The 20,660-nt window shown below is 48.1% G+C and overlaps 1 protein-coding gene across 3 annotated transcripts in view; it reads right to left on the bottom strand.

Annotated features, from left to right (window-relative positions):
- Positions 1 to 20,446, bottom strand: part of POLR1D (RNA polymerase I and III subunit D) — an 83,568-nt gene extending 63,122 nt beyond the window's left edge. Inside the window, exon 1 of one of the 3 annotated variants that reach the window (XM_078657118.1) lies at positions 20,195 to 20,446. In XM_078657118.1, the coding sequence (XP_078513244.1) occupies positions 20,195 to 20,289 (95 nt within the window). In that variant the 5' untranslated portion in view covers positions 20,290 to 20,446. The remainder of the gene's footprint in view (positions 1 to 20,194) is intronic. The other 2 variants (XM_078657119.1, XM_078657120.1) reach the window with 2 other exon arrangements.
- Positions 20,447 to 20,660: the final 214 nt, after the last annotated feature.

The raw sequence follows: 20,660 nt of genomic DNA, 5'->3' as shown, positions 1-20,660 counted from the left end.
CACACACACACACACACAGAGAGAGAGAGAGAGCCACACACACACACACACACACACACACAGAGAGCCACACACAGAGAGCCACACACAGAGAGCCACACACACACAGAGAGAGCCACACACACACAGAGAGAGCCACACACACACAGAGAGAGCCACACACACACAGAGAGAGCCACACACACACAGAGAGAGCCACACACACACACAGAGAGAGCCACACACACACACAGAGAGAGCCACACACACACACACAGAGAGAGCCACACACACACACACACACAGAGAGCCACACACACACACACACACAGAGAGCCACACACACACACACACAGAGAGCCACACACACACACACACAGAGAGCCACACACACACAGAGAGCCACACACACACAGAGAGCCACACACACACACACAGAGAGCCACACACACACACACACAGAGAGCCACACACACACACACAGAGAGCCACACACACACACACAGAGAGCCACACACACACACACACAGAGAGCCACACACACACACACACACAGAGCCACACACACACACACACAGAGCCACACACACACACAGAGAGCCACACACACACACAGAGAGCCACACACACACACAGAGAGCCACACACACACACAGAGAGCCACACACACACACAGAGAGCCACACACACACACAGAGAGCCACACACACACACACAGAGAGCCACACACACACACACACACAGAGAGCCACACACACAGAGAGAGAGCCACACACACACACAGAGAGAGCCACACACACACACACAGAGAGAGCCACACACACACACACACACACAGAGCCACACACACACACACACACAGAGAGCCACACACACACACACACAGAGAGCCACACACACACACACACACAGAGAGCCACACACACACACACACAGAGAGCCACACACACACACACACAGAGAGCCACACACACACACACAGAGAGCCACACACACACACACACAGAGAGCCACACACACACACACAGAGAGCCACACACACACACACAGAGAGCCACACACACACACACAGAGAGCCACACACACACACACAGAGAGCCACACACACACACACAGAGAGCCACACACACACACACACAGAGCCACACACACACACACACAGAGCCACACACACACACAGAGAGCCACACACACACACAGAGAGCCACACACACACACAGAGAGCCACACACACACACAGAGAGCCACACACACACACAGAGAGCCACACACACACACAGAGAGCCACACACACACACAGAGAGCCACACACACACACACAGAGAGCCACACACACACACACACAGAGAGCCACACACACAGAGAGAGAGCCACACACACACACAGAGAGAGCCACACACACACACAGAGAGAGCCACACACACACACAGAGCCACACACACACACAGAGCCACACACACACACAGAGCCACACACACACACAGAGCCACACACACACACAGAGCCACACACACACACAGAGCCACACACACACACAGAGCCACACACACACACAGAGCCACACACAGAGCCACACACACACACAGAGCCACACACACACACAGAGCCACACACACACACAGAGCCACACACACACACAGAGCCACACACACACACAGAGCCACACACACACACAGAGCCACACACACACACAGAGCCACACACACACACAGAGCCACACACACACACAGAGCCACACACACACACAGAGCCACACACAGACACAGAGCCACACACACACACAGAGCCACACACACACACAGAGCCACACACACACACAGAGCCACACACACACAGAGCCACACACACAGAGCCACACACACACACAGAGCCACACACACACAGAGAGCCACACACACACAGAGAGCCACACACACACACAGAGAGCCACACACACACACACAGAGAGCCACACACACACAGAGAGCCACACACACACAGAGAGCACACACACACAGAGAGCGCACACACACAGAGAGCGCACACACACAGAGAGCGCACACACACACAGAGAGCCACACACACAGAGAGCCACACACACAGAGAGCCACACACACAGAGAGCCACACACAAACACACAGAGAGAGCCACACACAAACACACAGAGAGAGCCACACACAAACACACAGAGAGAGCCACACACAAACACACAGAGAGAGCCACACACAAACACACAGAGAGAGCCACACACAAACACACAGAGAGAGCCACACACAAACACACAGAGAGAGCCACACACAAACACACAGAGAGAGCCACACACAAACACACAGAGAGAGCCACACACAGAGAGAGCCACACACAGGGAATAGAGGCCAGAAAAAATCACCACAACGAGGGAACAGGGGGCAGAAAAGCAAGCACAACGAGGGAACAGGGGGGGGAGAAAAGCAAGCACAACGAGGGAACAGGGGGGCAGAAAAGCAATCACAACGAGGGAACAGGGGGGCAGAAAAGCAATCACAACGTCTGCAGTGGTTCCCCTTCAACTGCACTGGCTCTCCCCTCCATTTGCAATGATCCGCGCCAACTTGTCTGCGTTGGTGCCCTCAAACTTCGCTTCAAGGCTAGAGTGGGACGGAGGAGGGCTGCGGGCAGAGGGAAGGAGGAGGCGAGAGCGGGACGGAGGAGGTCTGCGGGCAGAGGGAAGGGGGGGGGTCGGCGAGGCGAGCCGAGCAGTTCCCGAAAGAGCTGATGTACGGCTCTGCAGCAGGCAAAGGATGAATGCGCAACCTGTGTGTCCCAGTGTCCCCAGCGACCCTCTTGGTTCTCAACTCTCCTGCTCTCCTGCCACCCCGGCTGTTCCCTCAGCTTCTCTAAGAACTAAAGCTTAGCAGCCAAAAAGTCCTACAAAGGGGTGGGACGGAAGCATCCATTTGTCAAGCGAGGGGCTGTGCTGAGAATCAAAGTGACCGCGACCTCTGCTTTTGTAACGTCCTTTTGTGGTTTGTGTTATGAGAAGATGAGGAAGACAGAAATACCGTATTTCAATCGACACGTTTGCAATAATTTATTTTTGGTGTGCTTGGATGTGCGCGTCTGTCATGGAAGAGGACACCTCTCCCTGTAGTGGAGGGGTCCATTAGGTGTGGCAGCGAAGGACGCCGGCAGGGCACCGGCAGCAAGTGAGGCAGGGGACAGGGAATTGTAGACTTTGGATACCAAGGGGTCTCGTGCCGGCACGTAGACACGCACAACGGGAGTGGGCAGTGCTGCAGAGTTAAACGGAAAGGAGTAGCTGCAAAAATGAAAAGTCCCCCCCTTCACCTATATCGCGAGTGGCATCAGTGAAGCGAGTGAACCAGGCACTCGTTCGATTGCTTCCCTCTGGGAATTCTGACAATGTGTCCTAATAGAAATAGAAAACAAGCCATCAGGAGGGCAGTCCAACACCACCATTCCAGCCAATGGGAAGAGGAGAGAAAGAAAACACGCCCCCGAATCCAAAAATTACTCTGCGTTTCTCCGAGGCATTTCTGCCTCGCCTCGGAGAAACGCAGCGTCATTTTTGGATTCGGTGGCGTATTTTCTTTCTCTCCTCTTCCCATTGGCTGGAATGTAAAAATCCAGCCAATGGAAGAGGAGAGAAAGAAAAGAGAAAGTAACAAGCATTTGCAATGCAATAGGTCTCCTATTAGGAAAGTTTGAGCTATTGGTATTGTAAATGACAATTTTTTTAATTAGGTTTTGTTTTTGAAAATAGCGAAATTAATAGCTTTGTCATTTACCATGCCAATAGTTATAACTTTCGCAAATGTGACACCTATAGCATTTGTAATGCAATATGTGTTGTATTTACGTGACTTACATGTATTGATATTACAAATAACAATGGTTTTTAATTTTTTTTTATAATTAATACTTAAATAAAAGTTATTGTAATTTAGAATGGCAATAGCTTAAACTTTTGTAAATAACATGTGTGAACATTATGTTCAGTGTATTTTATTGTGACGAAAATCCAAGAACATATGTCAAATATTAACATCTTTTTGTTACATTTGTAATAAAGCTTGAAACATTGAGATAACATATTTGAACCAGTTGTTGTTGAATGGTTGCACAGATATTTAAATACATTTCCTGTCATAGTGCAATGTTTGTGTAGTGTGTGCAGCGACGCTTCAGGTATGAATAAACTGAGCAGCGGTGCGAGGAGGTGTGCATTCCTTGCAAGTAAGTATGTTAGTGCATCGTGTATAGTGAAAAAAGGCCTAGAGGAGTACTGCTGCATGTCCTGCAATTAGGGCCAGTGAGTAGAACAACGAGATGAAGGAATGGGACGTGTACGGTCACAACAATAAACAACAAAACCATCCATGAACAAGGAACTGTAAATGCCATAGGAGTGGAAGAACAATATGTCATCACCCAAAAAACAGAACAACAAAGGTCAGTTGCGCCCAAAAAGGCTAAGAGGCCAAAAAGAAGAAGGGGATTTGTGACAAATATCTGTTTCGATAGGTGTGGAAACGTTTAAACGTAGTAATATTTAGAGGGGACATTATCTCTAATAACAGGGTCATTAGTAGATTTTCAGGAATCGGTGAACAGATGCAACGTATGAGCAGCAGCGCTCCGGATCTGCTTCAAAGGACAATGGGAATAAAAAGAACGAACATCAGCGTGTAGGGTTTGTGCCTACATACGGCTCTGCGTTATCACCTCTAGAGGCAGGACGAAGCAACCGCTAAGTCAGAGGGTGCCACTTATCGGAATAAAGGAGCTAATGCAGGAATAATTTCCCAATTCAGTCTGGCGCCTAGCACAATTCAAATAAGTGAGGAATCTGTGGTTAAAAGGATCCATCACAAAAGCAAACGATACAGTTTGCCCAACAACAGTTATTTGGAAATAATGATTTGCATTTCATTTTGAACTTTGAATTTGACACTACAAAATAAAGTTTCTAGACATAAAAGCCATTTAAAGTACACTGATTAATAGACACGAGCCGGATTGTAATAAAACGTACTTACAATGCCTGTTGCTCAGCAAAAACTCGCTCCGGGACCCCTGTTGACACGAATAGAACAGACAGCAGTGCAGGGAAAGGAGCTGTAACCGTGTTACTGCTGCCTGTGAGCGAAACCGAAACTTTCCGTGGGGCGGGACTTCCGTCTTCGGAAGCCTAGTACGCACGCGCCCACAGAGTTCCACGGAGAGAAGCAGTGCTGGAGACGCGGGGCTCCCATGCCCAGGGAGAGCCCCGCGGTGGCGGCTGAAGTCCGGAGTGGCGGTAAGTAGGTGGGGGCGCTCAGTGCATGTGTGTGTGTGTGTGTGTGTGTGTGTATGCGACGGCAGGGGGGTGGGGGGGGTGTCTCTCCGTGCGTGTGGATGTGCTTGTGAATGTGTGTGCGCATGCGTGCAGTGGGATGTGTGCCTGTGTGTTTGCGCTTCCCAGGAGACAGCCACGGCGAGCGCGTTCGCGCGCGTGGCCTGCGCTGTTCGCCTTTTGCGAAATGCGCGCGGCCAGGTGCTGTCTCCTGGGAAGCAGAGTCAGCAACAATAGATCTCCTGGCGGACACAGCGCTGACGCGCTGTTAAACGCCAGGAGACCTAAAAAACATCCCCCCGAATCCCTGGCTTAAACGGAGTAACGCCCCTCTCCTCCAATGGCTGGCCTCCGTTTAGGAAGCCAGCCAATGGAGAAGAGGGGCGGGTTCAAGCCCCACACTTTAAGACATAAGATCTCCCCTGCGAGACTGCGCAAGCGCAGCCTACGCAGGCCAAGACCTAAAAAGGGGGCATTCACCGCCTGCCAAAATGAACAAGAAGCTCTACACTGGGATGCCCGATACAAATTAGCCCACGCCTGTTCTTTTATTTCTCGCTAGGTTGTAGGCCTTCCTACAGGCTCTAATTTCCTCGCCATTCCTAATTACCGACTCATTGCCCTATTAGATCTTGAGGCTAAGGTATATGCTCGATGTCTTCTCAGGTCGCTAGAAAAATGGGTAGCGGAAAACAACATTCTACCATACTTTCAAACTGGGTTTCGATCCTTGGCATCCACAATACACAACATTACCACCTAAGCTATCCTGAGTCAACAAGCAGCGCAAGAAAATCATCTCCACTCTATTGCTGCTTATAGACTACAGCACTGCCTTTGACAAAGTGTCTTGCAACACCTTATGGAGGAAACTGGACAAGTGGGGGATCCCTCAGAGTCTGCTAGGAGCCCTTATCTCCTTGCATAAGAACACATGGTACGAGTCAGAACTGGCCCAATGACAGTCTCTGCAAAAATTCCAACCTCAGACGGCCTAAAGCAAGGATGAGTTCTTGCTCCCCTCTTGTTCAACCTTTACACCGCCGATCTGGGGAGATTCCTGGAGAAAAGCAGTCTCCTTCCGCCAATACTGGACCTCGCAACTACAAACCTGCACATTCTGCAATACGCTGATGATCTTGTTATAATGGACCAAGCAAAATCTGGCCTCCAAAGTACCTTGAGCACGCTCCACAAATATAATACTGCTAGCGCTCTAAAAATTAACCAGGATAAGACTAAGGTCTTGATTTTTCGGCTGTTGCAAGAAAAAGAAAAGTTTAACGTGGAACATTGGACCCTCAAGGATCAAAACATCAAAATACAATTACCTGGGGGTCTGGTTTAGCGAGTCATTCAGATCATCAGTCCACTTGGGCGCCTTAAAAAAGAGAACTGGAACAATAACATACTGCCTGACCCGACTCAACCAGTCCCTGAGTAGTCCTTCTGCCGAACCCATTCTGAAGGTGATTAAAGCCACTCTTTTCCCCGCCTTAAGTTATGAGCATCAGGCCTTTCCTGGCGCATGCTCGGCCAGTCTCGACCATGCCCAGGTTTCCATTTATTTAAAAAAATCTTCCATCTCCCGAATTACATCCACAGGGCAAGACTACGGCTGAAGCCGGGCCTTCAAAGACAATCTATTTTCTGTGAGGCTGATACCTTGAAATATTTTAAATAAGGACATTAAAAGCCGCAGACAACACCCTTGAAGCCCGGTTAAAAGAAACTCTTGCCATCTCTGGGAATCCGTGGAACTGTCAAATTGAAAAGGCCATAAGAACGCTACACATCGACGAATCATTACTAACCACAGACACTATTGCATACACAGTCTGGAAAAGGGCTATCAACAAGCTAGTCAGACAAATTTCCTACCAGATGGACATCCAGGTCCTAAAAACAACAACCATCCTGCTTCCCTTGAATAACTCATACCTCCCTGGGGTACCTCAATCTTACCTCCTGGAAAGTCTGAACGCAGTGGCCCGGAGGAATATAATGTTCATGCATCTCTTAGGTTTGCGCTCCACTGCATTCAACCAATGGGCTCCAACAAGTGAGGAGGGGGCCTGCAGACTGTGCAACTACAGGTCTGAATGATGGTTGCATCTACTGTGCTGTTGTCATACCCTGGACGCTCCCAGAATACTTCTTGTAAAACCTTTATATTTAAAAAAAGGACATCAGTACATGTTTGGAGGCATCGGCCCTCTGCTTTACTTCCCTAGAGATTCAAGTGCTTGTAAGGTCTGGAAAATATGAGACTCAGTCAATCTGTTTTGTCCCCCTCCTGCACCCATTCTCCCAGTTCCCCCCCCCCACCCCCCCCAAAAAAAACTCAGACTTTTTTCGCCCCCTGTCCTAGTATCCCTGTACCAAATTATTTTATCCTTGGCTTTGGAAACCTGTCATGTGATTATAATATTAACTACAAGACTGCCTTGTCAGTAATATGTATATGAACTTAAATTTTATGGTTTTCTTTGTTTTTGCTTTTAACGTGATAACAGCACTATGATGACATTTTAATTGCAATAGTTTTAACTAACTGTGCTAATTTAATTAATAAACTAAAACTAAACTATAACTTGTTTCAGTCTTTAACCTTACGGTAACTACATCATAGGCGTCATTTAGGGATCGAAACTGCAAACACTGGTTGACCCATGCAACCCCTGGCATTGTCTATGAGACCATTCCAACTCCAGCCAAACTGGCCATGGCCTGCAATTCCTAAAGGGCGCGTCTTAAAAAGTATACGCCAAAGCAAAGCCCAGCGCTTGAAGGAATTAAATCATTTCAGAATGCATGTGAAGTCAGCAAAGAATACATGTCATGGTGAGTTGATGCACCTTAGTAATTACACGACGAGTGGGTGCTCTGTTCAGTCAATAAACTATCTGTTTCGATTTAAGGACACTGGTTGGGTCTCATCTAAATATTCAGGTAAAGTTTTAGCAAGCATTATTGATTATACATTTATATTTATTTGATTATGATGCTTCCCAGTCGATTCTGCACCCCAGCTAGCAGTGCCAGGCCTTTAATAGACAATCCTGTCTGAAGCACCCCGATTTCCCTCACAGAACACTAAGGGCTGCCTTCGGTATCGGAACCTGCCTGGTGTTTTTCACAAGAGGCCTGCTCAGACTTCGCTTTTGCTCCTTCAGTACAAAGTAGGGCCCTGCTTTGCTTTCCTTTCAGTCCCATGCCCCAATTGTCCATTTCTAAATTCCTGTCAGAGCCCCAAAAGAACACAGCCAAAACAGCTACTAAAGACAAAGGGTGCACAATTTACCATGGAAGGCCTGAACACAAGGACAGCTCAGGTAAAAAAGGGAGTGGGGCTCTGGGTGACCTTAGCTGACAGGAAAAGGTACATTATATGTACAACTGTGAAACCTTAACTTCATAAAAAGCTGCTAGAAGAGTTTGACTCGCTGTCCTAAACGAGCTCAGTTGGGAAATGCTCCTACTGAAGAGAACTGATTTTAATGCCTTCTTGCCAATTGTTAAAATATAAACATTGACTCATCTATTTTATTTACTCAATCATTGTGCCACCCTCCATTTTTGTTTAAAAAAATGGCCCTTCACTTGCAGCTGAGGTAATAAATACGCTTTTAAATGTAGGTTGTGCAAGTGCTTGTGGGCAAGAGTGGGTCTGTGAGAACGAAAGTCTGTGTATTGTGGGCATTTGTCTGTCAGCGTGTGTGAGTGAGACTCACCAACAGATAGTGAGTGAGCATGAGTGAAATGGAGTGCTAGTAAGTGAGTCAGACTTAGAGTAAATATGACTGAGGGCGAGCATGAGTTGGTGAGTGGGAATGTATTTGCCAGAATACATGTGAGGGAGTGTTGGAGATTGTGAGTGAGAATTAGAGAGTGACAGTGAGCGAGTAACCACAAGTGAGAATGAGTGAATCAGCAAGACCGAGAGAAAAAAAGGAGCTTGTGTATGAATTATTCATTTAGAATGGGTGAGAGGAAGTGCAAATGAGGGAAAGTAAGAGTGCAAACAAGTGTGAATAAATGTGTGCAAATCAGTGTGAGCAAGTGTTAATGAATGTAAATGAGGGACACTGGAAATTTAGTATTATGCTTATGAGTCTTGGATTTGCCCTGGAAAACTCAAGAAATTCTTGGCTTAGAAAAGCATACATGGCAAAATACTTGTGCTGGTGTACTGAAAGCAATTTGGATCACTACAGAGACCTTTGATAAAATACTTGTACTGGCATACTAGAGTTAAATCTTGGCATAATTGGTCCATTGTGAAATACTGGAGCTGGCATACTGAAAGTAATTCTTGACATATGAGGCACCTTTGGGAAAATCCTGGTGCTAACATACTTGAGCAAAGTATTAGCATAAGGGAAAGCCATGGCAAAATGTGGGCGCTACCACATTGTTAGTATCACCCAACATCTGGGAGGACAACAGTGTCATATGGGTGGGGTGGCAACATGCTAGATCATTTTTTATGTATGGGGTCCACTAGAGCACATTTTTAAACAATGGGGTCGATTGGATCGGCACACCATGAAAAGACATGAATGTTTAATGAGAGCCCATTGAGAGCCCATTCAGGCCCTACGACTTTTTAGCCAATCTATGTAAAAAATGTATTTTACAATACACTATTTGACCGTATATTTACAAAAAATTTCCGGTACCCCTCTGGACACTCTATAGAGAAGGTCTGATGCATTTACTTTATTCGCTACAATTCAGAATGAGTATTATTTGCCACCACTTTCAAATATCATGTCAGCACCATAACATAGATGGTTTCTAAAACAGACATTTGTTTGTGTTGTTTTTTCATATTAATTATGCAGGTGTTGTGAAATATCAGTGCTGTCAATTATTGTGATGACCTTAGGATTAAAGTAACACGATATCATCTCCTAGAAAGATTCAGGGTCAAAGGTCATATGATGTCACTTCCTGTGATGTCATTAAGGTCAAAGCATGTGATGTCACTTCCGCTGGCATTTTGGTGAATCGACATCCATGAACTACACATAAAATAACACAGAGCTTAAATAAAATTAAATGCAAACAACATTCAGAAGGAAATGCACTACTGTACATAATGAACCCTCGATTAGTTAAAGCGCTGTACCAGAGAGCCACTGACCTGGATCTTGGTTGATGCAGTGGAGAATAGTGACTTATGTAGGTTTAGTGCTCCAAGGTCCCAGTCTGCGGATGTATGACATTACAACGCATGCTTTTACCACGCATGCCTTTACAACGCGGTTTTTACAACGCATGCCTTTACAACGCATAGCGCTTTGGGGTGCTGGATAGTGAATAGTTTAATTTACTATTCCAACTCCAGTCCCCGTGGATAATAGGGAAGGTGTTGGATAGTAAATTAAATATATTCCCTATTCTAGAGCGCCCCCCAGCGCAATGCGTTGTAATGGTTTGCGTTGTAAAAGTTGCGTCGTAAAGGCACTGCGTGGTAAAAGTTGCGTTGTAAAGGATGTCTCCCCAGTCTGTGATAGAAAGCACTGTGAACATGCAAGTCATTATTTTAAGCTTGCATTACATGGAGTATCAGATAGGGGATGTATGACATTACAACGCATGCTTTTACCACGCATGCTTTTACATCGCAGTTTTTACAACGCATACCATTACAACGCATAGCGCTTTGGGGTGCTGGATAGTGAATAGTTTAATTTACTATTCCAACTCGAGTCCCCGTGGATAGTAGGGAAGGTGTTGTATAGTAAATTAAATCTATTCCCTATCCTAGAGCGCCCCCCAGCGCAATGCGTTGTAATGGTTTGCGTTGTAAAAGTTACGATGTAAAAGCACTGCGAGGTAAAAGTTGCGTTGTAAAGGATGTTTCCCTGTGATAGGTTGTTACTAAAAGCACACAAAAGTTTAAGATAAAAAGGGTTTCCAAAACATAGATTTTTTTTACAGATTGTGCATAGTGCAGTTTTTTTATAGCTGCCTTTTAAAAGCACACTTCACAGCTTAGCTGGTAGCTCTCCTACAATACCTCTCAAAAAGAATAAATGATTGTCATCAGGAAGCTTCCAGTTCCCATGAGGCACAGGGTCAAGGCTGATTTGCATATGACCATGTCTGAACTGGGGTGGTGTGGAGTGCAAAAAAACGATGGATTTAGGCCCAGATCTCTGTACTGGGGTGAATGTATGACATTGTTCTGCATTCTGTCCATCAACTGTTGTTTTTGCATTTGTCACCCCGAGTGGGATGGGTATGCTCAGACGTGTGTCCCATGCTCTCCACACCACTGGAGTCAAGCTATCCTGGCTGAAGACGGCTGATAGCCAGAAACCGGTCCTAGGATGCTTGATTCCGGTCCAGGAAAGACATGGTCTGGCAGTTCGGGCTGGACTGTTCCCATGAGGCACAGGGTCAAGGCTGATTTGAATATGAGCATGTCTGAACTGGGGTGGTGTGGAGTGCAAAAAAATGATGGATTTAGGCCCAGATCTCTGTACTGGGGTGAATGTATGAAATTGTTCTGCATTCTATCCATCAACTGTTGTTTTTGCAGCGATCCATTTGTTGGCAGCACTAATATGGGTTCTCTACCTACTGGGTTTCAGTGTGGGATTTTTCGGTCACCTGCCATTGGTTTTGGGGCTAACAGGGCCGCCTCTTCAGATTTGTTCGATGTATTCTCCCCACATTGCTTTTTTCCCTATTCTCTGGTTTTTAGTTTCCTCCCTGGGGGGTGTGGTGTGTGTGTCAGCTGGGGCTAGAAGGCTGTTGGTTACCTAGAAGGTATAGCTCATGGGTGTGTCTTGTGCCTCTGGTAGCAAATGCTATCGCTGGACAGGCATTTGAATCCTGCTGATGCTATTGAAGTATCCTAATGTGTGGTACATTTTCAAATAGTGCTTTTTCCTAGAGGGGCCGTCCGTCCTTCCTGAGGCCAAGTCTAGGACCCTGGGTGGCTTTTGCTTCTTCTACACCATGGGCAGGGTCACGGCTGTCCCGTTCTCAGCTACTCCTGGTCTCGGCAGGTTACTTCTGCCCCTGCGCCCAAGTCCTGTTTCTCCTCTGGTTCTGGCTGTCGGGGATCCAGTGGAGGGGGCATTGGTTGTCTTTCATCTGGGTGGCCTCTGTCTCGGATACGTGGACTATGCATATTGTGCGAGTGGGCTCCCCTTTGTTTTCATCTCCCTCCCTCCGGAGGCCTTCTTCGCACACCCTTGCCCTCGACCACGCCATATAGGGTGGCTCTGGTGGCGGCGCTTCTGGGGTGTGCAGTTTCTGGGCAATTGCGTCCAGTGTTGGATTTGCCATGGGAGCATTCGTTTTTCCCACGCGTTTCTTTTGTGTTACTCTCTTTCAGGCTATTTTTCCTTTACTGGTTCGGGGGATGTGTGGTCTTCCTTGGTTCTGCTGGTTGCCTGCCTCCTTGTGCCTCTCCACCCTTCGTCTTGGTGTTCCCCCAGATTAGTGTGTGGGACTGGCACTTCCAATTCTAGGTCCCCCCCCTTTTGGTTTGTCTTCTGCCCCGCGGGTCTTCACATGCTGTTGGCCACCTTGGTCAGGGTCATCCAAGGGGATGGGTTTTGGGTATTCCCGTCCCTCATTGACTGGCTGTTCTCTGCCTCTTCTTTCTCTAGGGGGCTCTTAAAGGCCTGAGGGTCTGTGGGGTCCTGGTCCGTCAGAGGTTCTGGTTCATCCACGTATATTCCCAGGTGGATCCTAACCCCTGGACTTGGTTTTCATCGGATCCCCTGGCCATGTTCCATGGGATGGTGTTTTTCCTGCTGGGCAGAGGGTTTCCTTGTGGTGGGACCCGAGTTTCTCATTGTCTCGGTTTCAGCCTCTGTCCATCAGTGATTGGGGGGCGGGTGTTGCTGTCTGTGACTGTTTTGTGCGCCCCTGGGCTTGCCCTCATCTGGTCTTGTTGGTTGTCCGTCTCTTGTCCCAGTGGGCTCCTTGTTCCGTGGATTCCGTTCGGCCGATGGTTAGGTCCCCACTGCTGCTGTCCGATCGGGGTCGGGGGTGTCCGTTCTCTCCTAAGGTCTGCTTTTTCTAGGGCCCCCTTCTTAGGTGGTTCTGGCTTTTACAAGCCTGGGGCGTACTTGGATACCTGGCCTGAGCTGGTCGATGGGAATCGCCTTCATGCGGGTTGCTCATCTGGCTTTTGCAGTGTGTGGGCTGTTCATTTGGCTTGGCTGGGGTTTACCCCGGTCCTCTGGGGGCTTCATGCTACTAGTTCTGGGCGAACTTTCAGTAGTGATTGCCTGCCTCTTTCTCCTGGGGGTTGCTGTATTTGCTCCCTTTGACTACTTGTGGGGTTGATTCCGTCCTTGGCTGGGGTGACTGTTGTCACTAGTGGCGATTTCTCTACCGGGTTCGGAGTCCAGCGTGGTACTTCTCTTCTGCGGGATTTTTCCTTCCTTGGCTTCCATCTCCCTGTCGGCTCAGTTTGGGTTCCCGGTGGTGGCTTGGTTTGCTTGGAAGTTCACTGTTCATTTGCCTTACTTCTGCACACTCCTCCCAGGCTTGTCGGCGGGAAGCTCTGTCGTTCCGTCGGCCAGGCTCCCTGCCTTCCGCTTTTCCTCTGATTGCACAAGCTCTGTGCTTGATCGGCCTGGACAGAGCATTTGTTCTGTTGGTGGTCCTCGGCTGGGTTCACCTCCTTTGGTACCTCTGTTGTGGGAGTTGGCATCCAAGGGTGCTGGGCATTCCCAGATCTTCCTTACCCATTGCGGTGCCTCAGCTTCCTGTAGGGGTTCTGCATAATTCCCGGATCATCCTTATCCATTGCGGGGCCCTCAGCTTCCTGTAGGGGATCTGCATGTATTTATTCAAACTTATAATGCGCACAGCTACCCGCAGTGGGTTTCCCGGTGCTCAGGGACAGACTGAAGAATAACAACTGGTGTGCTGATATTACTGAAGAGAGGCTACAAATTACTGTTGAAAGAGCCAAGTTTTAAGTCCCTTGCGGAAACGAAAAAGATTTGTTTCTGTTTTTAGGGTCACAGGAAGAGTGTTCCAGAATTTAGGACCCAGATGGGCAAAGGAACGGCCTCCCATTTTAGCTAGCCTAAATCTGGGAACGGAAAAGTCACCATTCCCTGATGATCTCAGAGTTCGGCTAGGCTTATAAGCCTGGAGGAGGCCCTGAAGGTATTTAGGAGCCGAGCCTTGCTTGATTTTAAAAACATGACAGAGGGCTTTAAATTTAATTCTATTGGGAATTTTGAGCCAGTGAAGGTCACGGAGTGCTAGAGAGGCAGATGTTCGCCTGGGGACGTTGCGGAGCAACCTAGCGGCAGCGTTCTGAACAACCTGAAGTTTTTTTATGGTTGTCAGGTCAGCTCCAAGATATAGAACGTTGCCGTAGTCCAGGCGGGAAACAACCAACGCCTGGACAACCGTTCTTTGAGTTGAAGGGGGCAACATCCACAGGATTTTTTGAAGCCATCTCAGGGTGGCAAAACAGATAGAGGCCACCTTCACGGCCTGCTGTCTCATAGTAAGGTTCTCATCAATGAGAAACCAGAGATTGCGTGCTACCGTAGCAGGCTGCGGGGTAGGTCCCATGTCCTTGGGCCAGTGGTGTGGGCCCCAAAGGTCCTTACCCCTGCCTAGTATCACAACCTCGGTCTTATCGCCGTTAAGTTTCAGGAAATTACTCTCCATCCACTTGGAGACACAAATCAAACCTTCCTTCAAAGCAGAGGTATCAGTGCATTTTTCATTGGAAAGAGAGAAGATGATTTGTGTATCATCAGCGTAGAGTACAAGGTAAGACCGGCCTCCTCCACAATAGTAGCCAAAGGTCTTATATAGATATTAAATAGTAGGGGGCTGAGTATAGACCCTTGAGGAACGCCGTGATCCGATGGACAAATTGTAGAGGAGGCAGATGCAGAAAAAACCTGAAAAGTACGGTCTCTTAAAAAGGAGACTATCCAGGCCAGAGCAGCGCCCTCCACACCCAGGGACCGGAGAGTCGCAAGAAGGATGGAATGAGACACAGTGTCGAACGCCGCGCTCAGGTCGAGAAGAATAAGGGCGAATGTTTCTCCGCGGTCGACACTGTGTCGGAGACTCTCGGTAACTCCTAGAAGTGTGGTTTCGGTCGAATGATGCGCTCGAAAGCCTGACTGAGACGGGTGTAAAAATCCCGAGCTCTCCACAAGGTTGGTCAATTGTGTGTTGATATGCCTTTCCAGGATCTTTGATAGAATGGGCAGCAATGAAATAGGTCTGAAATTTGACAAGTTGGAAACATCAGCTCCAGCCTTTTTCAATAAAGGAATGATCATTGCATGCTTCCACTCCTGAGGGACGTGTGACTCAGATAATGAGGAGTTAAGAAGGTGCATCAACACACGACGTGGGCCAAGTTCAAGCGATTTTAATATTTTGGCCGGTATCGGATCGCGTGGGGAGCCAGATTTGATACTATTCAGGCAAGAAGAGAAGGCGGCATCATCGAAAGGTGACCAGTTTGTAAGTTTAGCCATTGCAAGTAGTGAGTGACCAGGAATCAATACTGGCTCAGTCAGAGGTTGATCGTAAGATGTAGAGGGGTTTAAAGAGTCATAGATACGCTCTACTTTGGATATAAAATATTGTGCAATAGAATTGCATTGGGCCTCGTATAGGGCAGGGGGGGCTGGTACCAAATGTTCTCCTGTTAATTTTTTCACAACAGAAAACAGAGTACGTGGACAGTTTTGGGCATTAGTAACTGTGTTAGTAACATAGGCGGCTCTAGCCATTTTACATTGGTGGTGGTAATCTCTAAGGGCTTCCTTATAGGCCACTTTACGAGAGGCAGAGTAAGAGCGTCTCCATTTCCTTTCCAAGGTCTTACAATGGGATCTCATGCACTTTAGGTCTTCAGAAAACCAAGGTGCAGGAGGCCGGTGGAGTGTGGAATTCTTAGATGTTAGAGGAAGAACGTCATCAATGGCAGAGCTCAACCATTTGGATACTGCAGTATTTAACACAGGTATGGATGTGTCTGTATTAGGAAGTGTGTCCATTAAGCGAGTATTAAACTTGATTGTATCAAGTTTGCTCCACCGACGTATGAGCACGTCCTTACTGCCATTGTCTATACTCGGAATTTTAGTCAGAGATAGAGCAAAATGTACAGCATAGTGATCTGACCATTCCAGAGGACGGGCTGGAGAAGAACATTCAAATCGAAGGTTAGAAAGAACAGGGTCTAATTGGTGCCCAGCGGAATGTGTTGGTCCGGAATTACATAGCAGAATGTTTAAAGCTTCTAATTCGGATAGGAACAGTTTGCTCACATTGCATTGGTCATCTTCCAGATGGAGAATCAGGTCGCCAAGAATGGTGAAATTGGCCGCCTTCAGGGAGAGAGGAGCAATGGTGTCAGCAAAAGACATCGTCCAAGCGTTCATATTTCCGGGGGGGGGGGGGGGGGGGGGCGGTAGATCAAAAGACCTGATAGAGTGAATTGGGAGCTGGTAGCGAATTTAAAATATCCAGCTTCACATCCAGGCATGGGGAAAGCATCGAGGGTACATACATAGTTTGATTTAAAAATTATCGCGATGCCACCTCCTTTACCGGTGTCCCTATCCTTTCTGACCATTTTATAGCCATCGGGGGTCGCCGTGGCAATATCGGGCCCCGAGCTCTCATGTAGCCAGGTTTCCGTAAGGAACACTGCATCAGGCTTTTCATCAACTATGAAATCGTAGATATTATTCTTGTGTTTAGGAAGCGATCTACAATTTATGCTCCACAATTATAGTTTGGTGGAAAAGGAGGGAGAACTAACACCCCTAGTTCTACCCCTAGGTTTACCCCGTTTGTATAATAATTTCATTTGATTACACAAGCACATCCGGCCCATAGAAAAACCACAATGACTGCATTTAAAATTATGAGCAGGCAATGTACAAGTAATGCACTGTACAAAGGGAAAGTGATTGAGCCGTTTTAACTCCTCACTAGTGTAGATAGTAGTAGTACCATGGTGGACTGAGGTAGCTAAAGCCAGAGCAGGGTCCATAGTCCCTAGGCCCGTCCTGGCGTGGACGGGCGTAGACGGGCCTGACACTGGCGCGACTCACGGGCCCGACTCTGGCGCGACTCACGGGCCCGACTCTGGCGCGACTCACGGGCCCGACTCTGGCGCGACTCACGGGCCCGACTCTGGCGCGACTCACGGGCCCGACTCTGGCGCGACTCCGGTGCAGGTCTGGCGCGTCCGCTGCGCGGAGCCAGTCCCGTCCCCTTTTATACCCAGCACTGGCCTGCTGAAAGCGCTTCCTCCCTATCCAAAAAGGCCGCTCCAAAAACGATCCCCGGAACCGGCCAACTCAGCCCTAAATCGGCTGAGAACTGGCCCAAGGTGAGGGAATACCGGGGAAACAATATAAATGCTCTCCTTATTCGAGGCAAAGTGCAACAATACAGTTAGATAAAATAATTATTAAAATTGTTAAAAGATCGTGGCACAGCAGGGAGAGGGTGCAGGAATTCACACAGTAAAGTACCAAGCAACCTCCCGGCTTTCCGCCTCAGGAGGGAAGAAACGCACACACAGCAAGGCAGAACCAAGCTATGAGTGCCCCTTTTATACACAGCACTGGCCTGCTGAAAGCGCCTCCTCCCTATCCAAAATGGCCGCTCCAAAAACGATCCCCGGGACCGGCCAACTCAGCCCTAAATTGGCTGAGAACTGGCCCAAGGTGAGGGAATACCGGGGAAACAATATAAATGCTCTCCTTATTCGAGGCAAAGTGCAAAAGTACAGTTAGATAAAATAATTGTTAAAAGATCGTGGCACAGCAGGGAGAGGATGAAGGAATTCACACAGTAAAGTACCAAGCAACCTCCCGGCTTTCTGCCTCAGGAGGGAAGAAACACACACACACAGCATCATCTTCCTCTTCAGGCTTGGCTCTTGTATGGTTGAGCCTGCTGTCTCTGGGTTGTCCCCTGGAGGTGGTGCTTCTTTCCCTCCTGTTGGCTCTGCCCAGGGCCTTGCCACTTCAGCGCTTCGGGCTCAGCGGACTGTCTTGCAAGGATTCTGCATTCCTCTGTTGGGCGGTTTGGATCCTTTGGTGGGCGGATTGCTTTGGCGTGGTTTCCTGCAACATCCTTGGGCATTTTGCCTTGCGCCTTCCTGGGATCTGCAGTTGGGGTTGCCGTCCCTTCCAAGAGGATCAGTTTCAGCCCCTCAGGTCAGTGGCCTTCCGGTCCCTCTCCATTGGAGTGGTTTTTTGGTGGCCTTCATTTCTGTGGTTCAGTATGGGGAGCTGAGATTCTATCTGTACTGTCCTCCGTTCTTGCGGGTCCTGGCGGTCTGTCTTGTGGTGCGTCCAGGTCCTGGGCTGCTGCCCTCGGTCCCCCGGTTGTCCACTGGTCTCGGAGAACAGTGTTGCCTACTATCCCTCCAGTCGTTGGGCCTGAGGTGGATTCTGCTCCCTCGCTGTTGGTTGTCTGACGAGCGTTGTTGCTTTCTTTGGGACGGACTGCGTCTTTTTGCTGCTGTGACGTCTTGTTGGTACTGTTTGGTCATATGCCTTCAGTCTCCGGCCCAGGTGGTTGGATTCAGCTGCCTGTCTTTCTGCCCTGGGTTGCACAGGGTTCTCAGATGTCAGCCCGGGTCCGGTCGGTTTGCCTGGGGTCTGTCTATCTCCTGGTCCTCGTTCTCGGGAGGCTCAGCTGTGGACTCCTGTTGAGCCACTGTCTGGTCCTACCCACTCCTGTTCTTGGTTCCCTACCTGATGGTGTTGGGTGTTCCTTCTGCAGAGGACTTTGCTGGGGCAGTTCTTGGAGCTGGTTCTTCAGGTTCTTGCTTATCGCCCCTTCTGTGCGTCTTCTTGGTTGTGACCCAGCTGTTTTATTTGTTTTTGTTGGATTCAGCTTACTGTTTTGCATTTTCCCATTGTCTGTGGTTTCCATGAAGCCACTGGGCTTGGGTATGTGCTCACTACCTAAATCTGGTGGTGAGGAAGACTTACGAGGAGGTAATGCCCAGGTTACTTACCGGTATCTTCATTACTCCAAGTATTGTCGTCCTCACCACATGAGTTCCCATCCCTCCCTCCCTGTTTGGATATAGGCTTCATGTGGTTTGGTAGTTTTACAGTTAGTGGGATTGGTCAACACTCCCCTTATACTGGGTCAAAGGTCGGCCATGTTGGAGAGGCATGAGTTGCTAATTTGCTTCGGAGGATTAGGGTGTGGAGCTAAAGCTCACTACATAAATCATGTGGCGAGGTAAACAATACTCGGAGTAATGAAGATACCGGTAAGTAACTGGGGCATTTACATTTCTTTTAGGCAGCAGGCGCCCTGACAAAAAGGCTAGTTTGGCAGACTGCTCCTCCCTCCGTTAAAAAGCACAGGAGACTGCCTTACTTCAGCTGAAGCATTTCAGCTGTCGGAAAGGCTGTTTAGCGGACTGCTCCTCCCTCCCTCAGTTTCAAAGCACAGGAGACTCTGCCTTACTTCAGCTGTCGGAATTAACCGTCTTGGGACGGTTGTCTTTTCATAAAAAGTTGAAATGTTCTAAAATGAAAAAAGTCAAGGCACGTCATGCCCCTCAGATCCCCTTCGACCAGATAGCTACAAATTCTTTAAACTTTCCCTGAGGAAGGAGAAGAGTGGGATATGGGGAGATATCGGACTCCAGGTCTCCGTATGTCCTGGAATTAAAACGGGAAACTGATGTTTGAAATAGAATGACAGGTTCCCACTATCTATTGAGACCACGGGGAAAGAAGGATTAAAGAAGAAAACGGCGAATATGTATCCAAGTGGTTAATTCGCTAATTTGCATTAATCGGGATCGGTAAACGCATTCAACAATCAATAGTGATGTGGGTTTTACTGTTCGCCTCCTTCTCGATATTACGGATGCCAGACCTTTACCTTTCCAAGTCTTCCTCCAACTCCGAGACTTGTGCCGCGGCTCCAACGGGGGCTCTGGCGGTGGCAGGCGAGGGTTTCTTCCTGGCTGCAGACATTGGCCGACCTGGTGCTTCGAGCCTTGGACAGGTTACTGGATGACGGTGAAAGCTGAAATCTCCTGGTAGTTTCCGGGAAACGGCGATATGCGACTGGAAAGAGCACTAACTTGAGTCCTCCGATAAAGCGGCGGCCATCTTAAGAAGAGGGCAGCTGATGGATTACGGAGCTGAACTGTGTACGTAATATTACATATTAAAAACAATCCCCAAGAAAAGAAACCATTTGCAATATGGGTGCGCAGTAATTCGGCGCATGCACGCTACGCTATTTACAAAATTGTATATAATGTTTTAGTATTTGCTATACGGATAACATAGTTCAACGACCCTGAGTTTAAACTGTGAAAAAAAGTTATATATTTTTATAC

Source organism: Lissotriton helveticus, chromosome 8 (assembly GCF_964261635.1).
Source record: "Lissotriton helveticus chromosome 8, aLisHel1.1, whole genome shotgun sequence".
In the NCBI taxonomy this organism is placed as follows: Eukaryota; Metazoa; Chordata; class Amphibia; order Caudata; family Salamandridae; genus Lissotriton; species Lissotriton helveticus.
The sequence above is the reverse complement of the archived record's forward strand: the minus strand, read 5'-3'. Positions and strand labels throughout refer to the sequence as shown.